We start from the raw sequence: 27,488 nt of genomic DNA on the forward strand, positions 1-27,488 counted from the left end.
ATACAAGACCGAACTCCTTGAATTGGGCCCAGAAACAAGCTGGCAGACAATGCAGCTGTTTAAAAAAATCAAGATAAAGTGTGTCAATGTTGGCAGCAGAAAAGGAGCCAGCAAGGAAGGAAAGGGTTAAGCTACCAAGCCTACATTTGCAAATCATTCTCTCCCAAAGCTGTCAAGGGAATGTAAGTCATTCCTTTATTAAGTGGCCACTTTGTTAATCAGAAGGCTCCACGTTACACGTACGTAATGGAGAAGAAATGCCATATACCATTCCATTATTGAACAATGCCAAAATCTCCAACAAATTACATACTTACATAGGAGATGTCCATGCACAGCACTGGCAACTTGTGTCCATAGAGAGATAAAAAAAACTAGGAAGAAAGAGGAAGGCATGTATATCAGTTACACATGTAAAATGTGTATTAACGTGCAGAAGTGCCTTGACCTTTCCCATCTTCCTACAGGCAAAAGCTGCTGCCTTTCCAAAATGTGAACTTGATTTATTTAGGGTGACAGAGAAACCATCCAATCAATGGGCACGTGTGGCACTACAGGTCTTAGCCACATGAAGGAAAACTGGAAGCACCCTTATCCCAGGTCAGAATATTTGTCCCTCTAGCCCAGTATTTTGTAGTTTGAGTGGCAGCAGCTCTCCAAGATCTCAAGTGGGGGCCGTTCACCTCGCCTGCTATCTGATCCATCTAAAGGGAAATACAGCAATGGAACGTGAGATCCTGTGTATGCAAAGCATTGGTTCTAGCACTATGGACCCTTCCCTTTGCTACAGATTCTCATGGAGACTCTATTTCAAGTTTGCACCCTTGTTTGCAGAATGCTGAAAAATAATGGACTTGTCAAGCTCTCTTGATGAAAACCAATCATATAAGGAACAGGCCATTAGCAGGTAACAACTGCTCCCCAGAATTTTGTACCTACAATGCCAGAACGAGAGCTTTTTACCTTGAGAGTATCAGCATAGAATATTTTCACAGTGCAGTCCAGTAAAGCAACAGCCAGAAGCTTTTGGTTGGGGCTATACCGTACACAGAGAACATCTTCACCCAGCTGCAAGACACGTGTTTGCTTCACAGAGAGCCTAGGATTGCATAAGCATAAAATGCATAAGCACAGGATATTCAGAAAGCTTTGTGAGGTGCGCAGTGCTAATTCTTAGGCAAGGAGCTCCCAAATATGAATGTTCAGTGCCCACTCTGAGGTTCAGCATGCCCCCACCCTCTTCCAACTCATCCTCTATTTTAGTGCCCAAGGAGAAGAAACCCAGTACTATCTGTGGGGCTAAACTCAGCCCACAAAGCCAGGACCTTTTATGTTATTCCCCCCCAGCCAGGCCAAGAGGCTGCAGTTTTGTTACAATCTGACTGCATCACTTCCAGCAACCCACTGAGTTCATTATATGTGATGAAGGGCAGTCTAGACATCTGGTAGACAGGTAAATTAAATTTAACTACAATAAATACGTTTTCAATATCCCACTGGGAATTAGTCGCGATGAATTGGGAAACCCTTGGTCTGGGCAACAAAGAGTAGTCCAAAATTCTTAAGGTTTCAAACATAATTAGATTGGCAAGTCTAGAAGACGTCTCTGATATCAGTCTCTAGACCAGCCTTTCCCAACCAGTGTGCCTCCAGATGTTGTTGGACCACAACTCCCATCAGCCTCAGCCAGCATTGCCAATGGTCAGGAAAGATGGGAGTTGTGGTCCAACAACATCTGGAGGCACACTGGTTGGGAAAGGCTGGTCTAGACTGATTTAAACACAGCAGGGTCATACATGCAAATAAACAAGTATCAGGTGTCTGCTCACATACAGGTTATGCCAGGGAACCTAAAGCTTATCAGTGAAAAGCAACTACAGTGAAGGATCACAGCTCAGTCACAGAGCTCATGCTTTGCATATGGAAGATCCCGGAAGGGCAGGGAAATGCCCAATGAATTGGAGAACTGCTCCCACTCAGCATGGACCACTCTTTCAACATGTTCTCCTTCAGATGTTTGGACTATAACTCGCCTTTTCCCTTATTATTGGCCATGTTGCTCGGGGCTGATGGGGAATCCAACAACCTCTAGAGGCTGGAGTGGACCATACTGGGCATGAAAGACCAAGGAAAGACTAATTCAGTATGTCAGCTTCATATGCAACATACAGAGGAACTGGGAATGTTAAAATGATTACCAGGAACTACAAACTAGGAGAACATTAGATGCTACAATGCGCTAGCAAGAATTTAGTTTAATGCAGATGTGCAGGACACCAAGGGGAGCGGGAATTAATATATGAAAGTACATTATAAATACAATATTTATTTGAAAGAGTCTGTATTTAAGATGTCCAAGAAACATTTCTCAAGAAAGATTTCCAAATAAAATATCCTTTTCTATTCATATTTTTAAAGGGATAAAGTCCTCCAAACATCACAGCCACAAAACCTTGGTTATGAAGCTTCAGGCACCCACAATATTGCCAATCACAACAAACGCCTGTCTTATGTGCACAAGACATAATCCTGGATTTCCAAAGGAACCTTACACTCCAAGGCAGTGAGAACAAAAGGAAGAATTCAGATCGTATTTACTTCCTGAAAAACATCTCACCTCTTTTGGACACTGTCCTTATCCTTCACCAGTTCAAATTCCCAGAACTTGACGCACTTATCTGCACCTCCTGTAACAAAGCCACGCTGTAGAAGAAAGGAAAATTAAGACAGTGTAAATCTCCATTTCAAGGTGGGGCAATCTTTTTACATTTGGGAAGGAGCTCCTTTGGTACTCAGAGAGAACTGGGAGGAAATAACACCACCCAGACTTACTCCTGACCCCAGAAGAAGTTCCCTTTCTCCAAACTGCTAAAAAAACAGGGGCCCCTCTGACCAGAAGACAACATGAGAAAAAAAAGAACAAAGTATCTTATATACATTCCTGATCCAAACCTAGGTAGTTTGGGTTCACAGTTAACAGAATGGTAGACAAAGGGAAATCCTCAGGGCTATTTCCGAACTAGTGAACTGAACTGACCCCTTTCACAGTCCTGGCTCCGACCCCTTCAATAGTCCTTCAAGGGACCCAGAACCTCTATTAACATAAATTTACAGTAAGTCTACATGTTCCTGTGTCTGGAAGATTCTGGGATGGGGCAGTCTTTTAATGTTTCAGATGCAGAGCAGCAATCCATCCTCTTGGGTGGAAAAGATCTACTGTCAGGCTGCTTTCACACATGGGGCTGACTGAGTTAGTTTAACGGATTAAAAAGGTAGCGCTTCTGTCCCAATTTCTAAAATCCCTTTCACACTGCAGTACCTGTTGTGTTAAGGAACAGCAGCTTTTTCAGCTGAGATACCGGCATTTCGTGCAACTGTCTTTCACACGGCTTGTTTTCGTCCCTCACCCATGCACACTGTTCTCCACTGTGTAGGAGGTCTAAGATCTCATCCCGTCGCCTTGCAAGCCCTCTCCCTTTAGGATCTGACTTTTTAAATTGTTTTCGTTGTATCAAGACAGGGGTGTGTGTGGGAAATGCTGCTGCTATCTGTGCAGATGCCGGAATACCGGTACAACGTTCGTCAGGCAACCCCCCCCCCGCGCAACAAAGGGTGGGAACACACAGCATGCTGGGATGCCTGTCATGTGAGGGGCTGCAGCTAGCAAAAAAACTCCTGCAATCTTCCAGGTTCCCAACCTCGCTAACTGATTATTTCTGGTATCATTTATCATGGAAATTAGTGCTACTTCCACTACATTCCACTGGAATTCCGAAGCTAGCTTGTGCGTCATGTGAAAGATTAAATATAATGCGCAAATTACCAGGTAAGAAATCAACAGAATAACGGAATAAAGTGCAGTGTGAAAGCAGCCTCAGACTCGAACCACCCTTTGCAAGATGTGCCACCTGAAGGCCATATCTGCAGAGGAGTAGGCATCAATGCAGTAGTGCTTTATAAAGGTGTGAACAAGTATTATGTGAAGATGTCAGCAGTTTCAAAAGCAGAAATTTATCAGGCTGTTTTATAAGTTAGTATAAATATGCTTAGTTGAAGCGGGGGACGGGGAATTTTGTAGTTCACTGGACTGGGAGTCCTTGAGTAAAATCAAAGAACACAGGCTTGCAGCAAAAAGGTAGGCCTTTATTGGATGACAAGTGTACGCTTGGTCAGTCTCCCTCTTAGTGAGTGGAGAACTACCACACAGCGCTGGTTGCCTGGGGTTTTTATATATTTCAGGGCAAAGACTTTAGCATCTACCAATCAGGAGTTAACACATCAGTATGACATAGACATTATAGTATTGCACAGGTGTTTGCATAGGCATTGCATAGGTACTGTATTTTCCACATCGTGTTCTAGTGAATTTGGCTATGTTCAGTACTTCACACAAAAGTACATTTTCACAGTGAGCTAAGCATTCCAGCTAAAGCAATCCTTCCTACGTCTTGGTGAGCACAAGGACGTTCAGAGATGTTCAGTGTCTATTCAGTGTTATCATAATTGTTTAGAGTTCAAGCTGTTCCAAACAAACCAAAACAGCCAAGGAAGACAGCTCCAAGAAGAAAAGGGTTCTGGCTGGCTACTAACTTATTAAATGTTAAACTAAACTAATAAAATGTTATAAACCTTTATAGCTTTATAAAAGAATATATTTTGCTTATTGTTTGTTTATAAAGAATTTCCCCAACAGATAGATATATCACTTCCCGCTACAAAAAGTCCCAAAGTTACTTACAACCAAAATAAAAATACAGTAATAAAAATACACAATCATATTAAAAAGCTCTCATCTCAGACAGTAAATACATGTCAACACTCATTGAAAAGGATCATTCCTAAATGTACTATAAGTCTACCATGAAAAGAGGAATTCCAATAAAATAGAAAGTATGCTGTAACTACCTGATCTGAAGAAAGAGATATAGACCAGAGGGCCCCATCATGAGCATCTAGGGTCTCCAATAAAATCCCAGAAGCCAAATCAAATAGTTGCAGCTTCCCAGTCTGAAGCAAAAATAAAATTGGATCATGAGTTGTGGAGACGATTCAGATTTCTATAGAAAGATAACTCAATCTAATGCTTGTGTGAGTTAGAAGAAGACTGCGATGGTTAAGCCAGATTCAATTATGTCTGCCTAAGAAGAAGTGGGATAGAGTCCCATTTTGAGCACTGGTCCAACCACATTTATATAGCAGTTTAGAGTGTTCAAAGTGCTTCACATGAATCATTTTATTTTACCATGCAATCCTGTAAAATTGGTATTATTAACCCACAATGCCAATGGAGAGGAAGAGAGCCTGAGAAAGAGAGGTGTGCCTAATGAATTTATGGTTGAGGCAAGATTCAAACAGGGGACTTACTGATTCATAACTCTATCTTAGCCAGAATGTTCTCAGTACTAGGATTTTTTCAATGATTACACACAAGGGAGAGGCCAGTGCAGAAAACGAGGCCGAAACAAAAGGCGGTCATTATTAAATCCCAGATGCAGCGGAGAGGCAGCAATACCAGAACCATCTCCATGTTGCATTTTTCACTCACAGCTGTGCTCCTAACACACTCATATCGATAAAGATACAGTTGAAGTATTCAAAACTCATCAAATTCCAAAAGGACATTGGGAGTCTAGGAGCAGTTCAGCATGTCCACAGTGTGATTCATGAGTAGGTAAAAGGTAAAGGTGTCCCTGCACTTGTAGTGCAAGTCGTTTCCGACTCTTAGGGTGACGTCTTGTGACGTTTACTAGGCAGACCGTACATATGGGGTGGGATTGCCAGTTCCTTCCCTGGCCTTTCTTTACCCCCCAGCATATGCCGGGTACTCATTTTACCGACCACGGATGGATGGAAGGCTGAGTGGACCTCGACCCCTTTTACCAGAGATTCGACTTCCTCCTTCCATTGGAATCGAACTCCGGCCGTGAGCAGAGCTTCGGCTGCATTACCGCTGCTTACCACTCTGCGCCACGGAGGATCCTCATGAGTACGTACAGTTATATAAATCCTTCCTTATCATCCTGAAATTTTATTCAAGAGTCACTTGCAATATATCTCGCTGTGATATCACATTTCAAACAGAGGAACTGTGGTCAAAGACAATGTAGCAGAAAGCGTTCCCAGCTGCATAATAGAGCCATGCACAATTCCCCCCACCCCAATAAATCTGCCTCAGGGTTGCAATCTGTTTCCCTGCATCAGGCTGATCTGCCCCAAGCAGAGGCATCGATCAAGCAGGGTGGTGCTTCTGGGGTGGGGTGTCAGACAGGAAGGAAGAAAGGAGAGTCAGATGGCATCAGTCTCCAACCTTTTCCCAGAAAGATTTGGCCTTAAGGTGGGGGTTTCCCCTCTCCTTCTTGCCTGATGCCTTGCCTACTGACAGCCCTGGATGGCTCTCGGCGACCCGACCCATGGTGATCCAGAGTGGAACCCACTAAATCGGTCCAATTTGGTTCAGGACTCAGCCAAATCTGAAGCACAGCCCTACTGCATAATATAGAGTGCCTTGCAAAGAGTACTCAGACCCCTGGCCAATGCTCCCATATTACTGAATTACAAATGGTACATTGTAATTTCATTCTGTATGATACTTATTTTGAAACACTGAAACTCAAAATCAATTACTGTAAGGTGACATTGGTTTTATGTTGGGAAATGTTTGTAACAAACATAAAAAACTGAAACATCTTGCTTGCATAAGTATTCAACTCTTGTGCTGTGGAAGCTCCTAGTTTACACAGATGAAAGAAAATGCCCTCTTGAGGACACAATTACCTTACCATCGGCCTCCACCTGTGAACCATTAAAGTTGCTATCATACTGTCAGCATAAAAACCCCACTGTTGAATGATCATTGGTCAGGCTGTGGATCTGAAGGAAAATAAAGGCCAAAGAGCATTCCACAGAAGTGAGAGAGAATGGAATACAAATGCATAGATTAAGAAAAGGGTACAGAATAATATACAAGTATTATAAACAATAATATCCCAGTGAGCACAGTTAGATCAATAATCAGGATGTGAAAGCTACATCACACCGCCCAGGCACTGCCAAGAAAAGGCCGTCCCTCAAAACTCGGCACGCAAACAAGAAGAAGACTTGTGAGAGAAGCCACTGTGAGGCCAACAATCACTTTGAAGGACCTACAGAGTTCAGTGGCTGGGAGTGGAGTAATGGTGGACCAGTCAACCGTATCAAGAGCTCTGCATAACATTGACCTGTATGGGAGGGTGGCAAGAATGAAGACGTTACTCAAAAAGTGGCATCTGAAAGTACGTCTGGAGTCTGCCAGAAAACATGAGAGTGCCCCAGATGCAATGTGGGAAAAGGTTTGGTGGGCAGATGAGACCAAGATAGAGCTTTTTGGCCCAAACTCAAAGCGCTATGTGAGGCACAAACCTAACACTTTCCATGCCTCAAGACACACCATCCCTACAGTGAAGTATGGTGGTGGCAGCATCATGCTGTGGGGATGCTTCTCCTCAGCAGGGACTGGGCATCTTGTTAAAACTGAAGGAAGAATGGATGGAGCAAAATACAGGGAAATACTGCAAGAGAACCTGCTTCAGTCCACTAAAAAACTGAGGCTTGGGAGGAAATTCACTTTTCAGCAGGACAATGATCCCAAGCACAAGGCCAAAGCAACACTAAAGTGGCTCAAGAACAAAAAGGTGAATGTCCTACAGTGGCCCAGTCAAAGTCCTGATCTCAATCCCATTGTGAATCTGCAGCGCTTTTTGAAAATTGCAGTCCACAAGCGATGTCCAACCAACCTGAACAACCTGGAGCAAATCTGCTAAGAAGAATGGGCCAAAATACCTCCAACTCTGTGCAAAGCTGGTACATACCTACCCCAAAAGGCTTAGAAGCCATTATTGCAGCGAAAGGTGGCTCAACCAAATATTAATGTGTGGGAGTTGAATACTTATGCAAGCAACATGTTTCAGTTTTTTGTTTCTTACAAACATTTCCCAACATAAAACAAATGTCACCTCACAATAATTGATTTTGAGCTTCAGTGATTCAAAATAAAGTATCATACAGAATGAAATTACAAGGTGCCATTTGTAAATCAGTAATATGAGAATATTGGTCAAGGTCTGATTACTTTTGCAAGGCACTGTAGCTACCATCCTTCAAACAAATCCACACATTTGAACATATGAGCGCCTTGTATTCAATGTCTTCAAAGCAATTTGGAATATACATAAAAACATACTTGCCTACTACCCCGAGGCTTGTCTAGGAAAAGCAAAACACTAAAACCAGACTTTAAATATACAATAAGGACTTTTCTCTGGTTATATACCCACATACCTAGGGCTGACACTAAGTTGCATCTCCCTCTAGCACTCCATTTGTAGAGGAGCTAGAGGAGTGGCTCTAAATTAGATTGATACAATTTTCTCCACAGATTATATCTGAAACATAAGGGGATTGTTCAGGTTCGCTAGTGCTTCAGAATAGATGGGAGCTTACCTTGGTTCCTACAATGACTTGTCGATCTCCTGGCACAAAGAGTGAGCAAAGAGCATACTCACATGCCATGGTCCGGATACATTGCAAGGTAGACCTGCAATTAGAAGCAGCACACATAAAGACACCCATTGTATACACAGGGAGAGAAGGGAGAATAGGAGAGGCAGAGAAACTTAACACATGACGTCCTTGACTTTTGTGTGAGCAAATAACGGGGGGGGGGGAGAAAGAACATGAATGAATTGGGGGGTGAGTGACAAAGGGAGAGAATTAATGGGAACGAGATGCCAGAAGAAAGAGAAAGGGGGTATTCCTGCCCACTTTGGCTGCCCACTACCAGCCCTCCCTACCACCGCATGCACTCCCCAACCACTTTCCTTCAAGGGAACGTGGCTTTCAATTTCAAAAAGGAAGGCTTGTGTCACATTAGCATAGTAATCTGCATGGTCCCAAGTTTTTGGCTGCACTCATGGCTATACTCAAATCACTGACAGAAAAAGAAAGGTTTCTCCCCAAACTCAGTATTAAGCCATCTGAATTTGCATCTGAAGTTAATAAGTTTAGCAGCCCTTGCAAACATCTACTGCAACTCTAGTTTTTTCTCCAGCGTTCAGAGAAATTTCATACCTGTTCCAAATCTTAACTGATTCAGCAGCTGCAGAGAGAATGGCAATGTTGTCCGAACTAAATGCCAGTGTTCTGACATCACTGCAGTGACCACCAATGGTTATCCTGGCCATCTGTACAACTCGGGGTATCTGTGCTGATGGGTTCAAGGTGTATGCTTCAATTGTATTATTCTGGAGCATTACAGCGGCTTTCAGCTCCCCTTTTGGATTGAGTATCAAATCAAATGACCTGTTGAACAAAATAATTATCATTGTTAGAAAACATTAGGTAGTATATAAAAGAATTAAGTGGGTTGAGAACAATAGCCCCCAGAGATACTCTATAGATCAGGCTAACTGGAGGATGAATACAAGCATCATTTGCAGTAATAATTTAATACCATGACAACAGATGGATTTTGCTAAAAAGAATCGTACATGAAACACTGACATAATAGGGTAAAGCCCTCATGTCACTTGAGCTAGGATATTTGTTTATATTATCTATAGACTCTTGAAAGCTGATCCACATCCCTAGGAACCAGTATACAAGGTCTGGGGACCTATGTGGTCATATGCTAAACTGGAATAAATTTACCTAGGTTGCTTTCTGTCCCTCAAATAGTTAAAGAATCTGTAATCTGAGCTCTAGGATTGACTTCTTTTCCTTGGATACTTACAACTGCTTCCTCTCAGGGGACAGCAAGATGAGCAACTGAAGATCTCTTAAACCTAGCTGAGAGCTCTTATTGTGAGCTTTTAGAAAACCCCAGCCCTCCTCAGAGTGAAAAAGGCATACCCATCAAGTTTTGCCCTCCATTTCCAGCAAAATTCTCTACCAAGCTGGCAGGAGTGATGCATTGGCTCCAGGGCCAAATTAAGGTGGTTGGGGGCCCTTGTGCAGTTCCCCAAAAAGTACCCCCTCCCCCAGAAAGCAATTGTTTCCAAGCATATAGCACCAAGTACTTTTATCATGACCGGTACAATTTCTTCATAAATGGCTGAAGGCAGATAAGAAATGTTCCCACAGCCTGGGTTTCCCTGCTTTCCCAAATGTTCAGCAAGTTTCATCCAGTCTGGTTGCCCTTATGCAGAGGGACTACCCCCCCACACACACACACTGCCATTTTTTTAAAAAAAAAATTGTTTCTGGTTTACTGAAGTCTTTATTTTTACTAACCTGTGAACACACCTCACTGCTTCAAGAACCCAAGCAAGCTCCAGTGTTCTGAAGCATACTTTATTTTGCATACTATACTACTGACATAAAAAAAAACATTTTTACCCCGCTCTGCAGCCATAAAAGGCTTCCAGAGAAGCCTACAAAGATCAGTAATAAGACAAATCATAATCAATAACAAAACCTTAAATGTTTTAAAAATCAGCCATCTTTTCCACACACTTCTCACCATTGTCATTTCGCGCAAAAGTCAAACACAAAACTCAACATGCAAAGTCTACTCCTGTTCAGATTAAATTTAGCCAAACTCTTAACTCTGTTCAGACAGAACACTATAAATCACTTCCCCCAAACCTTCTCATTTATTAGATTGCTTTTCGGGGAGGAGGAGGGAGGTAACCAAAACATTTAGGATCAATAAGGCTGTACTATATTAATTACAAATGTACATAGTGTTCTCTGACCTGACTGACTGCTGCTGGGCCTGCACAAACTACAGAGACAGGCTAGGAAACAGAAACAAAAGGCAAAATGGAAATCAGTGCCCTTTCGGACCCAAGGATTTCTGTATTCTGGTGTTGAAAAACTGACTTGCCAACCACAGCTCTGACTTCACTCATTTATTAAAAACACTGAAAAGGCAGGAAAAGCAAGGTTGGCTTATCAGCCAGCATGTTTGCTTCCTAACTGTATTAATAGAAGGTCAACTTACTTTTTAAAAAAATGAAAGCTCAGAGCCTGGGCCCTTCTGCAGGCTGGGCCCTGGTACAATTGCTCCAACTGCACCATGGATAATCTGGCCTTGACAGGTTCCCCACATTCTACAACTAATAATTTGAATAGGATTTGTTATGAGCCAGCCATCAGATCCAGGAGTAAGTAGGGACAGGGGGGTGTACACCACTATAATGGCTTCCTCACCACCGAACACTATAGTAACACTCCTCCTGATGCCTAAGCCACCTCCCATGCCCCTCCATTGGGAGGACGACTAGGCGCCTGAGGAACAAAGACCAAGCTGTGGAAATGCTTGCATGGGTGGCACTTCCCAGCGCTCCTGTCTCCAGGGCCCTTGGATGCCTCCCTAGCATCTTGGCAATCCTAAGGAGCCTTCCTTCATGCTATAATGAAGCACGGCTTGGAAAGTAAATACACAATGAACCTGCCCTTTATTAAGGGTGGCTCAGCAAGAACTCTTCTCTGAAAGTGGCATCATCAAGTTTATTTGGCCCTCCCTCTGAGGGAGGAGCAACCAGTAGTTAAACAAACAGAACCAATTAAACCATCCAGGGGACACTTAACTCCCTGATTCTAGGGAAAATAACAAATTTGTTTTCCAGACTGAAAATTCTAAGTCTTTTAATCCGAACACTGTACAGTTTTCAAACACAAACTCAAACTACCCTTTTCCTTGTAGTTCTGGTCCCCATCCTGTGTACATCATGCAAATTCCTTATCCTTACCTTCAAAGCCCCTCCCTCCCCAGTTGTGTCCCACCTTATTTTCTGCGTGTGTAACCCAACAAGTCAGTGCCCCTGACTTTCCTTATCCAGCTCTATCACTCTCAGCAGTCCAAATTCTCTAATCATTTAAATGGCTCATCCATCCTTTGTGCCTTGCTACCTAAAACTCTCTCCCACAACATTTGTGTTAGACCATCTCTTTCCCAGTCCCTCAAAACCTACATCAGAAGAGGCACACAACTAAAAGAAAGCCCAAGAGTGTGTAACTAGATTTGTTCACATTCATAGAGTACCTTGACCTGTCCAAGCCTTCTCCTCCTTTTTTTTTGCTTGTCGCTCCTACTGTCAACATTTACCATAGATTGTAAGCGCTATGGGGCTTGTGTTTTTGCTTACATAACTCTGTAAACTACCAAGCACATGGATGGCAATTTTGTTTTTAAAAGCAACAATAACATCTACATTATTACCACCATCCTCAATGCCTTGAACTCACTTGATTTTAGCAGAAGCTTTGATGTTAATGAGACGCTGAATCTTTTCTTGTAGATTGCACTCCACAATGGCATCATGTTCTTTATCCTCCACATCTGACCTTTCCCTAGGATAAACAGGAAAAAAAATGAGATAAGCAACTGAATCCAACCTCTGTTTGATTCAGAAATATGAGGATAAATACAAAGAAAATAAATACACGTGAACAAGATAATGTCATACTAGAGATGACAACTGGCAGCTCGTGGGCCAAACTCAGCCCTCTGTACGTAAGAATGTAAGAAGAGCCTGCTGGATCAGGCCAACGGCTCATCAAATCCAGCAACCTGTTGTCACAGTGGCCAAACAGTTGCCCTTGGGAAGCCCACAAGCAGGACCTGATTATTTTGGTTGCCCTTTTCTGAACCTTTTCCAGCTCTACAGTATCCTTTTTGAGGGGAGGCTTGAGGAAGTTGACAAGGTGCTTGGACTGCTGCGTGCAACCACTTCTGCTCTGGATCCTTGCCCCTCTTGGGTGGTAAAATCTAGCAGGGATGGAACAGCCGGCTGGGCCAGGGAAGTGATAAATGCCTCCTTACGAGAGGGAGTGGTCCCCAGCTGCCTGAAAGAGGCGGCTGTAAGACCACTTCTAAAGAAGTCTTCCTTGGATCCAGAAAACCTAAACAACTATAGGCCGGTAGCGAATGTTCCTTTCCTGGGCGAGGTCTTAGAGCGGGTGGTTGCTAACCAGCTCCAGACACTCTTGGATGAAACCAATTATCTAGATCCATTTCAACCTGGTTTCAGGCCTGGTTTTGGTACTGAGACAGCCTTGGTCGCCCTGTACGATGACCTATGTCGGGAGAGGGACGGGGGGAGTGTAACCCTGTTGATTCTCCTTGATCTCTCAGCTGCTTTTGATACCATCGACCATGGTATCCTTCTGGAGCGACTTATGGAGTCGGGAGTTGGAGGTACTGCCTGGCAGTGGCTCCGCTCCTACTTGGTAGGTTGGCTCCAGAAGGTAGTGCTTGGGGAGCATTGCTCGATACCCTGGGTTCTCCAGTATGGGGTCCCACAGGGGTCAGTTCTGTCCCCCATGCTCTTTAACATCTACATGAAGCCACTGGGGGCGGTCATCAGGAGTTTTGGAGTGCGTAGTCACCAGTATGCTGATGACACGCAGCTCTACTTCTCCTTTTCATCTTCTTCAGGTGAGGCTGTCAATGTACTGAACCGTTGCCTGGCCGCAATAATGGACTGGATGAGAGCTAATAAATTGAAGCTCAATCCAGACAAGACTGAGATGCTGTTAGTGAGCGGTTTCTCTGATCAGATGGTGGATACTCAACCTGTTCTGGATGGGGTTACACTCCCCCTGAAGGAGCAGGTTCGTAGTCTGGGAGTTCTTTTAGATCCTTCATTGTCACTTGAGGCCCAGGTAGCCTCGGTGGCACGAAGTGCGTTCTACCAACTTCGGTTGGTAGCTCAGCTACGTCCCTATCTGGGCAGCAACGACCTCGCTTCAGTTATCCACGCTCTGGTAACCTCAAGACTGGACTACTGCAATGCGCTCTACATGGGGCTACCTTTGAAGACGGTTCGGATACTGCAGCTCGTGCAAAACGCTGCGGCCCGATTGCTGACTAGGACCAAACGATCCGAACATATAACACCTGTTCTGGCCCGTTTGCACTGGCTGCCTATATGTTTCCGGGCCAGATTCAAAGTGTTGGTTTTGACCTATAAAGCCTTACACGGCGCGGGTCCGCAATACCTGATGGAACGCCTCTCCCAATATGAACCTACCCGTACACTGCGTGCAACATCGAAGGCCCTCCTCCGGGTCCCGACTCATAGAGAGGCTCGGAGGATGACGACAAGATCTAGGGCCTTCTCAGTGGTGGCCCCCAAACTATGGAACAGTCTTGACGAGGTGCGCCTGGCGCCAACATTGCTTTCTTTTCGGCGCCAGGTTAAAACGTACCTCTTTTACCAGGCATTTTAATATATTTTAGTATATTTATAACACTCTGGTATACTAAATTAATTGTGTAATATGTTTTTAGCTTTGAGAATTGCTATTATGTGTGTGGTAATTATTATGTGATTTTATCTTATTGTATTTTTATATTTATGTTGTTCACCGTCCAGAGAGCTGTTGGCTGTGGGCGGTATAGAAACTGAATAAATAAATAAATAAATAACAACAACAACAACAACAACTGTACACAGTATTCCAAATGGGGATGCACCATGGATATATATAATGGCATTATGATATTGGCAGTTTTATTGTCGGTATCTTTCCTAATGACCCCTAGCATGGAATTTACTATCATTAGCAAATATGGCCACCTCACTGCTCACCAGTAGTGTAGTGGCAAATTCAGAAGTGCTGGGTCCCCTCATGATAGTAAAGCAACACCTTTACCCATCCTCTTTTTTTTGGCTGCTGGGTTGAGAATGAGACCCTTGTTAATGCAGACATCCCTAGGAGCCAATAAGCATGAAAGGAGAGTGTTAGCTGCTGAGAACTGTCTTCTCAGTGACTGACTCACCTCCTTTCACTCTGATGGGCTCCAAATCAGCAGGAAAGGACAAGGTAGTATATTAGAAGACTCTTGTCAGTGAGTAACACACACTCTTTTCATGCTAATTGGCTCATAGGATGCTGGAGACATAGGGACCCTACTCCCAAAAAAGTAAGGTGCCTAAGACCCCGAGTCCCTGGACGACTACAACCCTGCTGCTCACCCCTAACTCTAGATCATTTATGAACAAGTTAAAAAGCACAGGTCCCAATATTGATGCTTGGGGGAATCCATTTTCTACAGCCCTCCATTGGCAGAACTATCCATTTATTCCCACTCTCTGCTTTCTGTTTCCTAGCCAGTTTCTGATCAACAAGAGGAGCTCTCCTGTAACTCCATGACAGGTAAGCTTCCTCAGGAGTCTTTGGTGAGGTAAAGTATCATCTAATTCCATCATGCCCCTTTTCCTTATTTTCCTGAAATTGCTTGGGTGGAACTCGCTTGCTCCATCTCTCCCACATTCCAAGAGCCTTCAGGGAACATGGAGTCTTCCCACCTCTGCCAATCCTCTGCTGCAACTAAACCAGAGGTTCCCAAACTGTGGTCCACAAACTTCATTCAGGTTATCTGCAAATATTCATATAGATTTTGTAATTGTATTTCATTTCTTATATTGTATTTTATTGTATTACCTTTTGAATTCTATGGAATGCAAATTGTAATACAATAAAATACAATGTAAGAAATAAAAGAAATAAAAATATAATTGTCATATGGCACCGAGCAGAGCACATTACTATTGCTACAACAGACAGAAAAATAACTAAGTGGTCCACCAAAATGATCAGCAACTGTCAAGGGTTCCATGCAGAAAAGTTTGGGAACCACTGAACTTGACTATTATATGCTTTGTTTTGTGCTATATTGAGCTAAGAGTTCCGAAAAGATCCAAAGTGCTGAGATTTTCCATAATATCCCCAAAGAGTCTTCTCAAGGTGTCTTGTGGCGTAGGTAGACCAGTCATTGGAATATGCAGCTGTGTTGCACATCAAAAGTAACAAGTCCTTCCAAACAGAAGGCAATAGTTTAGAACTTTTTTATTTTACTGAGCCTCTCGTCAATGTGTAAAATATACACACTGAAAATTTGGCTGTTATATGCAATTTATTCCAATTGCAAATACTGCATTTACTTGTCGCATATTGAACTACATTCAAAATCCTTTGCTCATGATAGGACACCTGCATTCTGACATGAATCAAGTTCTGTACCAATAAATAAAAATGAAATGTTTTGCAATATGCACTTACTTGGCCTTTTTCCTTGCTTTCTTCATTTTCTTCTCTATTTTCTTACAAATCTCCTCTTTGCTAAGGACATAGAACACTTCTAGAACAGAGTCTGTTCCCTTGGAAAAGGATAAACAATGTAAGTTGCAGAATTCCCTGAACCAGAAATCTCTATATAACAAGAAAGCTTCCTATAAGTTACAAAAGCTAGTAACTTACATGACAAGCGAGAATCCTTCCAGTGCGGTCAGTAGCAAGATTAACAACTCGGTCCCTTCCTTCCCGCATGATGGAACCAGCTTTTATGCACTTCAGGATATGCTTTAAAAGGGCAAAAAAGTGTAAACAACTATGGTCTGAAAATTTCAAAAAAGCCACCAAAAGCATACATCAAAATTGTAATTCAAAACTATATTGCAACAAACTGGGCATAACTAATGCACCTTAAAAGGATCTTTTCAGAGGATTCACAAAAGCACTGATAGTCTGGAAATCAAAAATTCTTCCAGACACAAATGAGTAACAGCAAGAGATGTTCACCCAAGCACTGAATGACAAGGTGATGTACCACAGGCATGGGTTCCCAGACACTTTGAAAAAATGGGAAAGAATACATTGAAATGTATAAAGAAATCAGTGTTCGTATTTATTTATTATATCCCAGTTTTATATCCTACTCTTCCTCCCAAAGGACCCCAGGGCAGCAAACACATCAACTAAAAAAAACACAATCTAAAAGCAGTTGAAAACATTCTCAAGCTGAGAAATAAAGCTTGGCTAACGCCATTCCAAGTTGTTCTTCTTTCCCTCTTTATCCTTTGTCTTCTCTAAGCCTATTATGAGGTGGGCGGGACAGCAGGAAGTGCAGCCTATGTGCTGCTGGAGGAAGGGGTTGACAACGTCTTTTGTGACTATTTGGAAACGAAAATGATAGATCACAGAAGGGGAAAACACGGGCAGAGATATCTTGCTTATCGAAGAGGCCAAATTAGACAAGACAGGAAGAGCCATGTTTGCTGTTCATATATCTACAAGTGCACATATAATAATAATAATAATAATAATAATAATAATAATAATAATAATAATAATAATAAATTTAATTTTTGTGTCTCCTATCTGGCCGAAAGCACTCTAGGCGACGTACAACATTAAATTCAACAATACATAATAATACAATACATAATAAAATACAATGCAGTCAACAATAACCATTTTAAAAAGCGGCAGTACAGGGCCATCAATAGACAATTTTAAAACAATATAAAGAAATTAGCCCACCCCGGGGACCCCAAAGGCCTGTCCAAAGAGCCATGTTTTCAAGGCTCGGCGAAATGTATCTAGGGAAGGGGCATGGCAAAGATCGAACGGGAGGGAGTTCCAGAGAGTGGGGGCCGCCACTGACAATGCCCTCTCTCTAGTCCCCACCAACCTAGCTGTTTTCGTTGGTGGGACGGAGAGAAGTGGGGGCCGCCACTGACAATGCCCTCTCTCTAGTCCCCACCAACCTAGCTGTTTTCGTTGGTGGGACGGAGAGAAGGCCCTGTGTGGCTGATCTGGTCGGGCGGCTTAGTTGGTGGTACTGGAGGTGCTCCTTCAGGTAAACTGGGCCGAGACCGTATAGGGATTTAAAGGTTAAGACCAACACCTTGAATTGGGCCCGGAAAACAACTGGAAGCCAATGTAGATGAAATAACACCGGCGTGATGTGATCACGGCGGCGGCTGTTTGTAAGCAGGCGTGCCGCCGCATTCTGCACCAGTTGTAGTTTCCGGACCGTTTTCAAGGGTAACCCCACGTAGAGCGCATTGCAGTAGTCTAATCGAGAGGTGACCAGGGCATGTACCACCAGTGGGAGCTGATGAATAGGAAGGTAGGGTTGCAACCTCCGTATGAGGTGTAGTTGATACCAAGCTGCCCGGCTCACTGCCGAAATCTGAGCCTCCATGGACAGCTTGGAATCAAGAACAACCCCGAGGCTGCGGACCTGATCCTTCAGGGGCAATTTTACCCCATTAAGATTCAGGTCAGCAACACCCAACCTTCCCCTGTCACCCACAAGTAGCACCTCGGTCTTATCAGGATTGAGCTTCAGCCTGTTTCTTCCCATCCACCCACTCACGGATTCCAGGCACTTGGACAAGGTCTCTACAGCCAACTCCGGTGAAGATTTAAAGGAGAGATAGAGCTGCGTGTCATCAGCATATTGGTGACACCGCAGCCCAAAACCCCTGATGATAGCTCCCAGCGGTTTTACATAGATGTTAAATAGCATGGGAGAGAGGATAGAACCCTGTGGTACTCCACAAGTGAGGGGCCAAGGGTCTGAAACCTCATCTCCCAATGCTACCTGTTGATGCCTGTCAGAGAGAAAGGAACGGAACCACTGTAAAACAGTGCCTCCTATTCCTATCCCCCCAGGCGATCTAACAGGATACTGTGGTCGACGGTATCAAAAGCCGCTGAGAGATCCAGGAGGACAAGAAAGGTGAATTCTCCCCTGTCTAGTGCCCTCCTCATATCATCTACCAGAGCGACCAAGGCTGTTTCAGTACCATGTCCAGTCCTGAAACCCGATTGGTATGGATCTAAATAATCCGTTTCATCCAAGTGTGCTGACAACTGGTTAGCCACCACTCGCTCAATGATCTTGCCCAAAAATGGCAAATTCGAAATGGGGCGAAAGTTGTTCAAAACTTGGGGATCCAAGGAGGACTTTTTTAGAATGGGTTTTATAATTGCCTCCTTGAGGGCCGGTGGCATTACACCCTCCTTCAAGGATGCATTTACCACCGCCCTGATCCCTTCGCCCAATTTCTCCTTGCAGTTCATAAGGAACCATGATGGGCAAGGATCAGTCAGACAGGTGGTAGACTTCACCGTTGAAAGTACCTTGTCCACATCCTCAGAAGGAAGAGGCCGGAACCGATCCCACTGAACCGGATTGCAACTGGTTAACTCTGGATCCTCTACTGCATCCACAGCGTACGGAATCGAGTTCTTCAGGTGTTCGACTTTATCGGCAAAGTGCCTTGCCAATTTGTCACAGGAAGCCTTTGAATGCTCCAAGGGTTCCTGAGCGACTGGACCGACCAGGCTTCGGACCACTTGGAACAGCTTCCTGGGACATATTGCATCTGCGGATGCAATAGAGGCAGCAAAGAAATCTTTCTTTGTTGCCTTTATTGCCACCTGGTAGGCAGCTATTGCTGCTCTAACCTGTGTTCGAGCATCTTCAGAGCGGGATTTCCGCCACCGGCGTTCTAGTCGTCTCACCTCCTGTCTCAGACTTCGCAACCGAGGTGTATACCACGGTGCTGTCTGAGTTCTGTTCAGGGGGAGAGGACGTTTCGGAGCCACCCGGTCTAATGCCCTGGTGATTCCCTCGTTCCACTCCGTCACCAGGGTTTCGACCGGACGACCTTCAGCAGGTTCCAAATCCCCCAGGGCAGTCAGGAATCCATCCGGATCCATCAGGCGCCTGGGGCGGACCATTCTAATAGGTCCTTTACCCCTGCGGAGGGTGTGTGGCATCGAGAAGTCAAAATTCACCAGATAGTGATCTGACCATGACACGGGGGTGCAAGAAATAGCCCTCAACTTCAGAACACTCCCCACCACTCCCAGGACAAATACAAGGTCAAGAGCATGACCGGCTACATGGGTGGGCTCAGTGTTACTAAGGTGCAGTTCCCAGGAAGCCATGGTTTCCAGGAAATCCCGAGGGGCTCCAATGAGAGTGGTCTCAGCGAGACACAGGAGATTAAAGACATAGGGGTCCTTGTGAGAGAGGAGACCCTGGAGACTGGAACAGGGGTCCCTGTGAGAGAGGAGACCCTGGAGACTGGAACAGGGGTCCCTGTGAGAGAGGAGACCCCGGAGATTGGAACAAACGTGGAACAGGAAAAAGATTTGGAGTCTATGGACTTTAGAAATAAAATCTATTGTTTGGAACTCAATGTTATCTCTGAAGAAATTAATGAAGATTCTAGAGATAAAGTTATCAATGGCATGGATAATCTTCTGGACTGGAATGATGTGATGGAACCCAATATAGAGAAAATTTATGGAATTAACTGCAGCCATGTAACAATGGAAAAACTTTCAAGAGATGACCCAGTGTATTTTGAAAAAAAGAACAGAGATATGATTTTACAGCAGTATTTCAGCAACCTATTCAGAATGGATGGCAAGAAAATATTTGGGATAGAGGTAATTCCCATCAGACTCTTACTATATGACTATGGCTTTGACAGCAAGATTATTATGGAATACTGATAATGGAAGATTGGATACTGAAATTACTGGACTTAACAAGACTACTGAAGATGGAAGATGGAAAATGGAACTAATAGGGATAATAGAACAATGGCTACTGAAATTACTGAACCTAACAGATTCTGATGTGATGGATTAATTGAAATGTTTATTTTGACTATGGTTATGACAATAAGATTATCATAATTAGTAATGAGATGGATTAATCGATATGCTTATCTGGAAAAAAAAAATTGATAGATATATTTCTTAAAGAATTGAAACCTCTCTTTGACTTTTTGTGGAAAGAATAAAGTAATGTTTATGAGATTTGATGATTAAGTAAGATAACTATTGGAGGAAAGTGATTTTATAATATGACTTAAGAGACAGGATTGTTATATATTATAGACTTATAACTGATCTGATCTTTGACAAATGGGAAGTCAATATTTTACTCTTTATTTTTTATTTTTATTTTTATTTTTTATTTTTTTTGTTTAACTATTTTTGATTTTGTTTTTTGTCTTTGAATGTTTTATGATTTCGTCTTGTATGTTTTATGAAAATTTGAATAAAAATTATTGAAAAAAAAAAAAAAAAGAGAGTGGTCTCAGCGTGTACGTTAAAATCCCCCAGTACTAACAGTTCTGGGGTCAACGTTCGCACATCCGAGACCACCTCCAGCACCTCGGTCAGGGAGTCTGCCGTGCAGCGGGGCGGGCAGTACACAAGCAGGATCCCCAGACTGCCCTTCGGGCCCAACCTCCAGTACATGCAATCAACAAACTTGGTCCTTGGGAGCGGAGGCCTGGTGAACATCAAGGACTCCCGATAGATGACTGCCACTCCCCCTCCCCGCCTTCCCACCCTCGGTTGCTGCGCATAGCGGAAACCTGGCGGACACATGGCCTCAAGAGTGGGAGCTGAGGCCTCGTCCAGCCAGGTCTCCGTAATACATACCAGGTCTGCGCACTCATCCAGTATCATATCATGGATGACAGATGTTTTTTGTGTCACAGACCTGGCATTACATAGCAGCAATCGAAGGTCGGTAGGAATCCTGCGTCCCCCAGTTAACTTCTGGTTTTGGGCGGACCCAGAACAGGGGATGGGTATTACGCATCTATCCCGTTCTTCTGGATTGACGTGGTTTGCCCTTAGCATCAGTCCAGCGCCTGCCGCCCAATCTTGATATAACTTGGCCCCCATCCTTCTCTGTTCCATCCCCCCTTGGTTTACACATGCCCCTATCCCTGCAGCCTAATGGACAGGCCTACCTAAGACAATAATAAAAGCAAGACCCACCCCATATACCCCGGAGACTACCAGCCACTCCTTTAGGACTGCAGTAAAAATGAAATAGTTTAAATCAGAAACTATTCACTTATATGTGCAAACAATTTATAAATGCAAACATACACACTCATTCACAACACACACTCATATGCACACTCACTCCTCCAATTCAAACCAACACGTCAGACATAGTCCTGTACTCTGTGCAACGTCGTCAATAGCAGCTCTCCTTGATATTCCTCCTTCGACGATGTTCCTCTTCCAGCAGGCAGATGGTCTCCCCAAGCTCCCCCCAGCCAGCCAGCCTATAGATCCCTCCAAGGAGGGACAGATGGAAAAAGGAAACTAGCCCCAGCTGGCTGGAAACCAGCGACCTGGTCCTGCAGGGTGTGGCACCTGCCAACAACAGCAGTCCGACAGGGAAGGGCAGTGATGATAACAGCTCTCCCTCCCTGCACCGTGGCGATGTTCCTCTTCTTAAAAGTAAAAAGAGTAGTTGGCCATATTTGTTCTATCACAGCTCATCTCCTGCTTATCCCTGCTTCCTTTCAGAAAACACATTGCCTGAAGAATAGGCTGATAACTAGGTGTAAAAACTGTAGTCCAAACGCAGATTCAGAACTAATTACTGCAAGGAGCCCCAGCTGCCGTTACATCCACGCCAAACAGAAGCTTGTCTTTCAGGTCTTTCAGGTCGCCATTTTCATCTGCTTTTAGTTTGTTTTATCTCCAAAGTCTCCTTTCTGCCCTTAATAGCCGTAAAATAGGCTAAAATTTATAGAAGCAGAGGCTTCAAGGACCCCATTAAATCAAGAGTGCCAGACAAGAATCTTCCAAGAATCTTCTTAGAAGTAAGTAGACGTTACAACTTACGTAGATTAGTGCCAAGCCGGACCGACAGAGATAAGAAGTGGAGAAGGCAGTAGTTATTCTTAAAACATCTCTTTCATGCTTTCCTTATCAAGCAGAGAGAAGCTCCTACATCCAGATCACTCAGGTCCTGTAATTAGTTATAGTCCTGGGTCCTATAATTAGTTATAGTTTCAACACTGCGGAGAGCACTGGAAACACGTCTGTTGTTCAAAGCGCCGTCTTTAAGTGCTGTGTGTATATGTGAGTGAGTATATAACTTAGTTTTCAAAATTGGTACATGAGTGAGGGAAGCTGAACCCTCCCCCAACTTACCTCCCTGCACTCTGTCACCCCAGGGGCTTTTCTGCCAGACTCAACCCAATACAGTAATACTTCAGTTAACAAAGTCGATGCATTCCTGGACATTACTTCTTTAACAGAAACTTTGGTACCAGAAGCAGGAATAACATGGAAAGAACAGGGACAGGTTCATACACCCACTCATATATGGTGGGGACAGCTTCAACGGGGGCTTTAAAAGGTGCCTACCTGGCACCCTCCCCTCATTCTCCTCCTCTGAACATTTTAGATCATTCCCTTCCTAGCCCTGGGAGAAAGCAAGAGATCTTTTTAATTCAAAGCAAACACACATGTTTGTAAGGAACAGACATCAGTTTATTGATAGCAAAGCAAAGATGCAGGCTGCTCAGTTTCACCTTAAAGTAAAGGCACAGGCTTGAAAGTTTATCCATAGCAAAGCAAAGCTAGTCAGTTTCACCTTTTAAAAACCATTCTTAAAAGGGGCTTTGTTGCTGGATGATTTGTTAACTGAGGTTTTACTATACTGGAAGTGAGCCAGGGTGATGAAAAGGGCAACATTCAGCCCCCTACATCTAAGTATGCCATTTACTTATTTATATATTATTTATTTATTTATTTATTTATTTTATTTCATTTTTAAACCGCCCATAGTGAATAGCTCTCTGGGCGGTGTACAAAAGATTAAAAGTACAGAAATACAAAATATCACAATAAATAAACTGAAACAAAGAGATTTAAAATTGTAACACTAAACGCATTAAAATGCCTGGGAGCATAGCCAGGTCTTAACCTGGCGCCGAAAAGATAGAAGCGTCGGCGCCAGGCGTATTTCTTCGGGGAGGCTATTCCACAATTCGGGGGCCACTACAGAAAAGGCCCTAGATCGAGTAACTGTCCTCCGGGCTTCCCGATGGGTTGGTACCCGGAGGAGGGCCTTAGACGCTGAGCGAAGTGACCGGGTCGGTTCATAGCAGGAGAGGCGTTCCACAAGATACTGAGGTCCCACGCAGTATTATTTGGATGAATTATATACCACCTTTCACACAAGCCTCACAGCAGTTTACGACATAGTCAAATAACAATAAAAATACATAAAAACCATAAAATAACATGCTCCTTAAAGTACAAAAACTACTCATAACAATTCACTCAATTATAATTTACTAAAAGTAGCACCGACAAATACATTTATCGAATCAGGGGACTCTTCCTCCAAACGCCAATAGAGGTGTGTCTTAAACAGCTGCCTAGATGTCAACTTGACCATTTACACAATCATAAGAACAGGGCAGATACCTGAACAAATAAACATGGATTCCCCCATGCATTTAGTTGGCCTTTGGAACTTGAAAGTTGGAAGGTTGTATGGAAGAACTTTGTACACTATCCTCAACTCCTTAAAAGTAGCATAAATAAATATTTACTAATAATTCACTCCAATGGGGGAAAGTAATATGCTAGAGTTTGTGTTTACATTTTAGTTGATGCATATCTGTCCATCACCTCACAACATGTATGGTATGGCCTCACCAGGAGGGATCCCATGTATATTTGCATACAAAGGCATCTCAAAACTGTGTACAGGAAAATTCAGTGCTGTTTGAGTAGATCACCTTCAGGACTGAACTTAAGGATGCACAGAATGACTTCTTATACAAAAGAGGAACCAACATTCTGCCACTGCATTAATGAGAAGCATTTCTCTGGAACAAAGATTCCTATGGCCAGGGGCAGGAGGGAGAGAGCAGGTCATCTTCTTTGGGAAGAAGCGGTTGGGAGGAGACTGTATTATCCCTACCCCACTGATATTGTCAGAAACCCTTAGAACATCAAGCAAATACACTCTGTGAATCCAGCCAGATTATACCACACACTCACTATAATACTGTACATTATGATTATGTATTCTTCCCTTTTTTTAAAGGGGGGGGTGCTTTTATATGGACCCAGATGAGCTAACAACATAGAAAACTTACATGATGATAACTGAGAGTGCATTCACCCTTTGTGATATGGAGACGTTTTAACATGTTTTTAATAAGTTAAAGAACACTCATGAATGTTGTATTCCTAAAATTACACATAGAAAATTACCTCCTCCTGGGTCTCATCCTGATTTTCTGTCCCATCCTCTTCAGAAGATTCTCCAATGTGCTCTCCAGGCCCTTTGCTTCTCTTGCACTCTGACTCATTTCGGTCTTGGTCCTGCTTATGGCACCAAAAATATTTATTTGTTTGTTTATTAGATTTATATCCTGCCCTTCCTCCCAGTAGGAGCCCAAAGCACATTTATAGAATAAAGACAGGGGCTCACTTTCTACCTGTTTCCCCACACGCAAACCACTTCTTTATTCACTTAACATTTTAACTGTGCAGAATGGAAGATACGATCGCACATTAAAGTCAAAGAATATGCAAGCATTTGACAGCTAACAACGTAAGCTGAACCTAGGGGCAATTAGGCATTCAGCATACTGAACAGACAGTTCCTTTCAACAGGGCTGTACCCACTGAAATCAGGTCATTGTTAATGTGCCACTTCTCCCTAGGGAGCCCAATAGCCAGCTTCATGCTGCATGAGGCCTATTCCAGTGAAGCAACAGGAAGGAAATTAGGGGAACCATGTGGTGGCCAATAATCACCGAGGCATCCCCTCACTGCTTCCAAGTGATGGAGAAAATATAGCTGACTGCTTCGTAACCCAAGTGATTCCTTAATTATAGACACAGATTCCAGGAATAATTCCTATACTTCTTAGTCTGTAAGTGAGAATTGACCAAATAAAGGACAATTAATCCAGGGCAAGGAAGTGACTTTTTCTTTAATAGGCCAGTATTAAAACACCTTGGGCCAGAGATACTACAAGGTAGCCAACAATATATACAAAAGGCAAAAGTAGCAGAGCATAAAGGGTTTTTATTATTTATTGTTTCCATTTACACCCCATCCTTCTTCAAAGCATTCAAGGAGGCTATCAACAATGTATGATAAAGTAAAAATAAAGGAATCATAAAAACAGTATAAAAATCAAGCAGATAATAAAGCAATATAAGAGTTAAGGTCTTACTTCCTGGAAATAGCTGATGTCCCAGACCCTCAATTCACTGTCGGCAGAACCAGTGATAAGAAGCTTTTCTTCGGAAACCAAAGCTAATCCCCACACCTAAATGAGAACATGCCAAAGGCTTAATTATCTTTAATTAATATCAGACTCCCCATTAACAGCAACAACTAAGCAATTCAAAACCAATTTGGTTTTCTCACGTTTGCAGGACAAGTGTCTGTCCCTGTTTAAAGGCAGGCAACTCTAAGAAAACAGGGTTTAAGGGTCCCCGTATTTTGAGTTAAGAACATTTGGACTTGATAACACATTTGGATCTTGATAAGTCCATTTACTTCAGTATATGAAATTTATCCTTGCTTACTCATCCCACTTGCTCTGACAGGTCAGGTCAATTCAAGTTAAATTTGCGTAGATCCCTGAACAGAAAGAATCCCAATCCAGTTTCAAGGTCCTGAAACAGTGAAAATATCTGGAACAAAATATAAGCTTTATGTGTACGCGGCTGAAAACATGGCCTCCCCCCCCCTGCCTTTGTTTTAACTAATATTGAGTTAAGGGAATTTCCAAATAGTTTTTGGCCCATAAATGGGAACAGCTAGATCTGACTTGGACTTAAGTGTCCATACTCCAGTTTTTTAAACCAGAAATTGTATCACATTCAGGTATCTGATGCCATTGCTCATACTGCAGACTGGACAGTGTTGAGTCCTTTGCCATTTTGTGAGTCTCTGCTGGAGATGTGGGCTGTCTAAAACCACTTCTATCCAGAGGATCAAAATCCTGGTAAAAACAGATTGCCACCATTGCACTAAGCAAGCCAGCATGCTTGCACAGGAAAACATCACTTCTCTTGTCCTCTGCATTCTTCAAGGACTCTTCCCCAACCTTGCAGGCCATAGTTCCCAAGACTTGCAGTAAACTCCACAGCACTTTGGCATCTATCATTTTTGGGTTGAACAAGAGTACCCTAGAGGAAAGAATGCTAGCCTTGGAGAAAATCTCATTTTTTTTGCTGTGTTCTGGATTTTGGAGGTGGCTAAAAAAGCTCCAGGAACTTGAAAAACATCTGAAAGGTTGCAACAATGATCTAAAACCCCTCCTCCAACTCTTCCTTCTTGTAGCCTCCCTCAGAAGATGGGAGAAGCCTGGGAGAAGTTAGAGAAATCCTTGGAGCAGTTATAGCATCAAATGCATCTTCAGGCCTTTCATACAGTGGAGAGGGTTGGGCTTACAAGGCCACTTATGTGGGTGGAGTCGGAGGGGTTGGCAAACTTGTCAGGGCATAACATTTCTTCCCTTATTTTTTCTCCCTCAGCCTATGAGGACAGAGAGAAGTAACTGGAGCTACTAATTGAATGTGTGGCCACTTTTTGAAAAGGCGAAGAATCTGAAATTGTCTTATTCTGCAAGAAAGAGCCATTCCAAAACTGTTACAGGGCCCAACAATTTTGGAACTGCTCTTTCTTGCAGAATAAGATAATCTCAGACTAGATAAAAGGGTGGGGAGGATCACTATTATCACCTCTGGTGCTTCTCTCACCATCTCCAAGCTCTCCTGGAAACCTGCCACTCCCCTAACTCCCGCAATTGTAGTCTCGTGGACCCCCAGATGGATGGATTGTTTTATAGATAAGCCTCCAGCAACAAGCTTTTCTGGGTCCTTGCTTAC

The 27,488-nt window shown here is 43.3% G+C and overlaps 1 protein-coding gene across 5 annotated transcripts in view; it reads right to left on the bottom strand.

The window, feature by feature from the left end:
• WDR3 (WD repeat domain 3) overlaps nucleotides 1-27,488 on the bottom strand; it is a 56,403-nt gene that overhangs the window by 13,066 nt on the left and 15,849 nt on the right. For 4 of the 5 annotated variants that reach the window (XM_061637860.1, XM_061637856.1, XM_061637852.1 and 1 more), the window contains exons 6-16: nucleotides 25,823-25,918; nucleotides 24,850-24,963; nucleotides 16,246-16,347; nucleotides 16,048-16,145; nucleotides 12,226-12,330; nucleotides 9,106-9,336; nucleotides 8,479-8,572; nucleotides 4,906-5,007; nucleotides 2,618-2,703; nucleotides 964-1,099; nucleotides 318-374 (exon numbers count right to left, since the gene is read on the bottom strand). In XM_061637860.1, coding sequence (XP_061493844.1) covers nucleotides 318-374; nucleotides 964-1,099; nucleotides 2,618-2,703; nucleotides 4,906-5,007; nucleotides 8,479-8,572; nucleotides 9,106-9,336; nucleotides 12,226-12,330; nucleotides 16,048-16,145; nucleotides 16,246-16,347; nucleotides 24,850-24,963; nucleotides 25,823-25,918 — 1,221 coding nt within the window. The remainder of the gene's footprint in view (nucleotides 1-317; nucleotides 375-963; nucleotides 1,100-2,617; nucleotides 2,704-4,905; nucleotides 5,008-8,478; nucleotides 8,573-9,105; nucleotides 9,337-12,225; nucleotides 12,331-16,047; nucleotides 16,146-16,245; nucleotides 16,348-24,849; nucleotides 24,964-25,822; nucleotides 25,919-27,488) is intronic. The other variant, XM_061637864.1, reaches the window with a different exon arrangement.

Source organism: Rhineura floridana, chromosome 1 (assembly GCF_030035675.1).
Source record: "Rhineura floridana isolate rRhiFlo1 chromosome 1, rRhiFlo1.hap2, whole genome shotgun sequence".
Taxonomy (NCBI): Eukaryota; Metazoa; Chordata; class Lepidosauria; order Squamata; family Rhineuridae; genus Rhineura; species Rhineura floridana.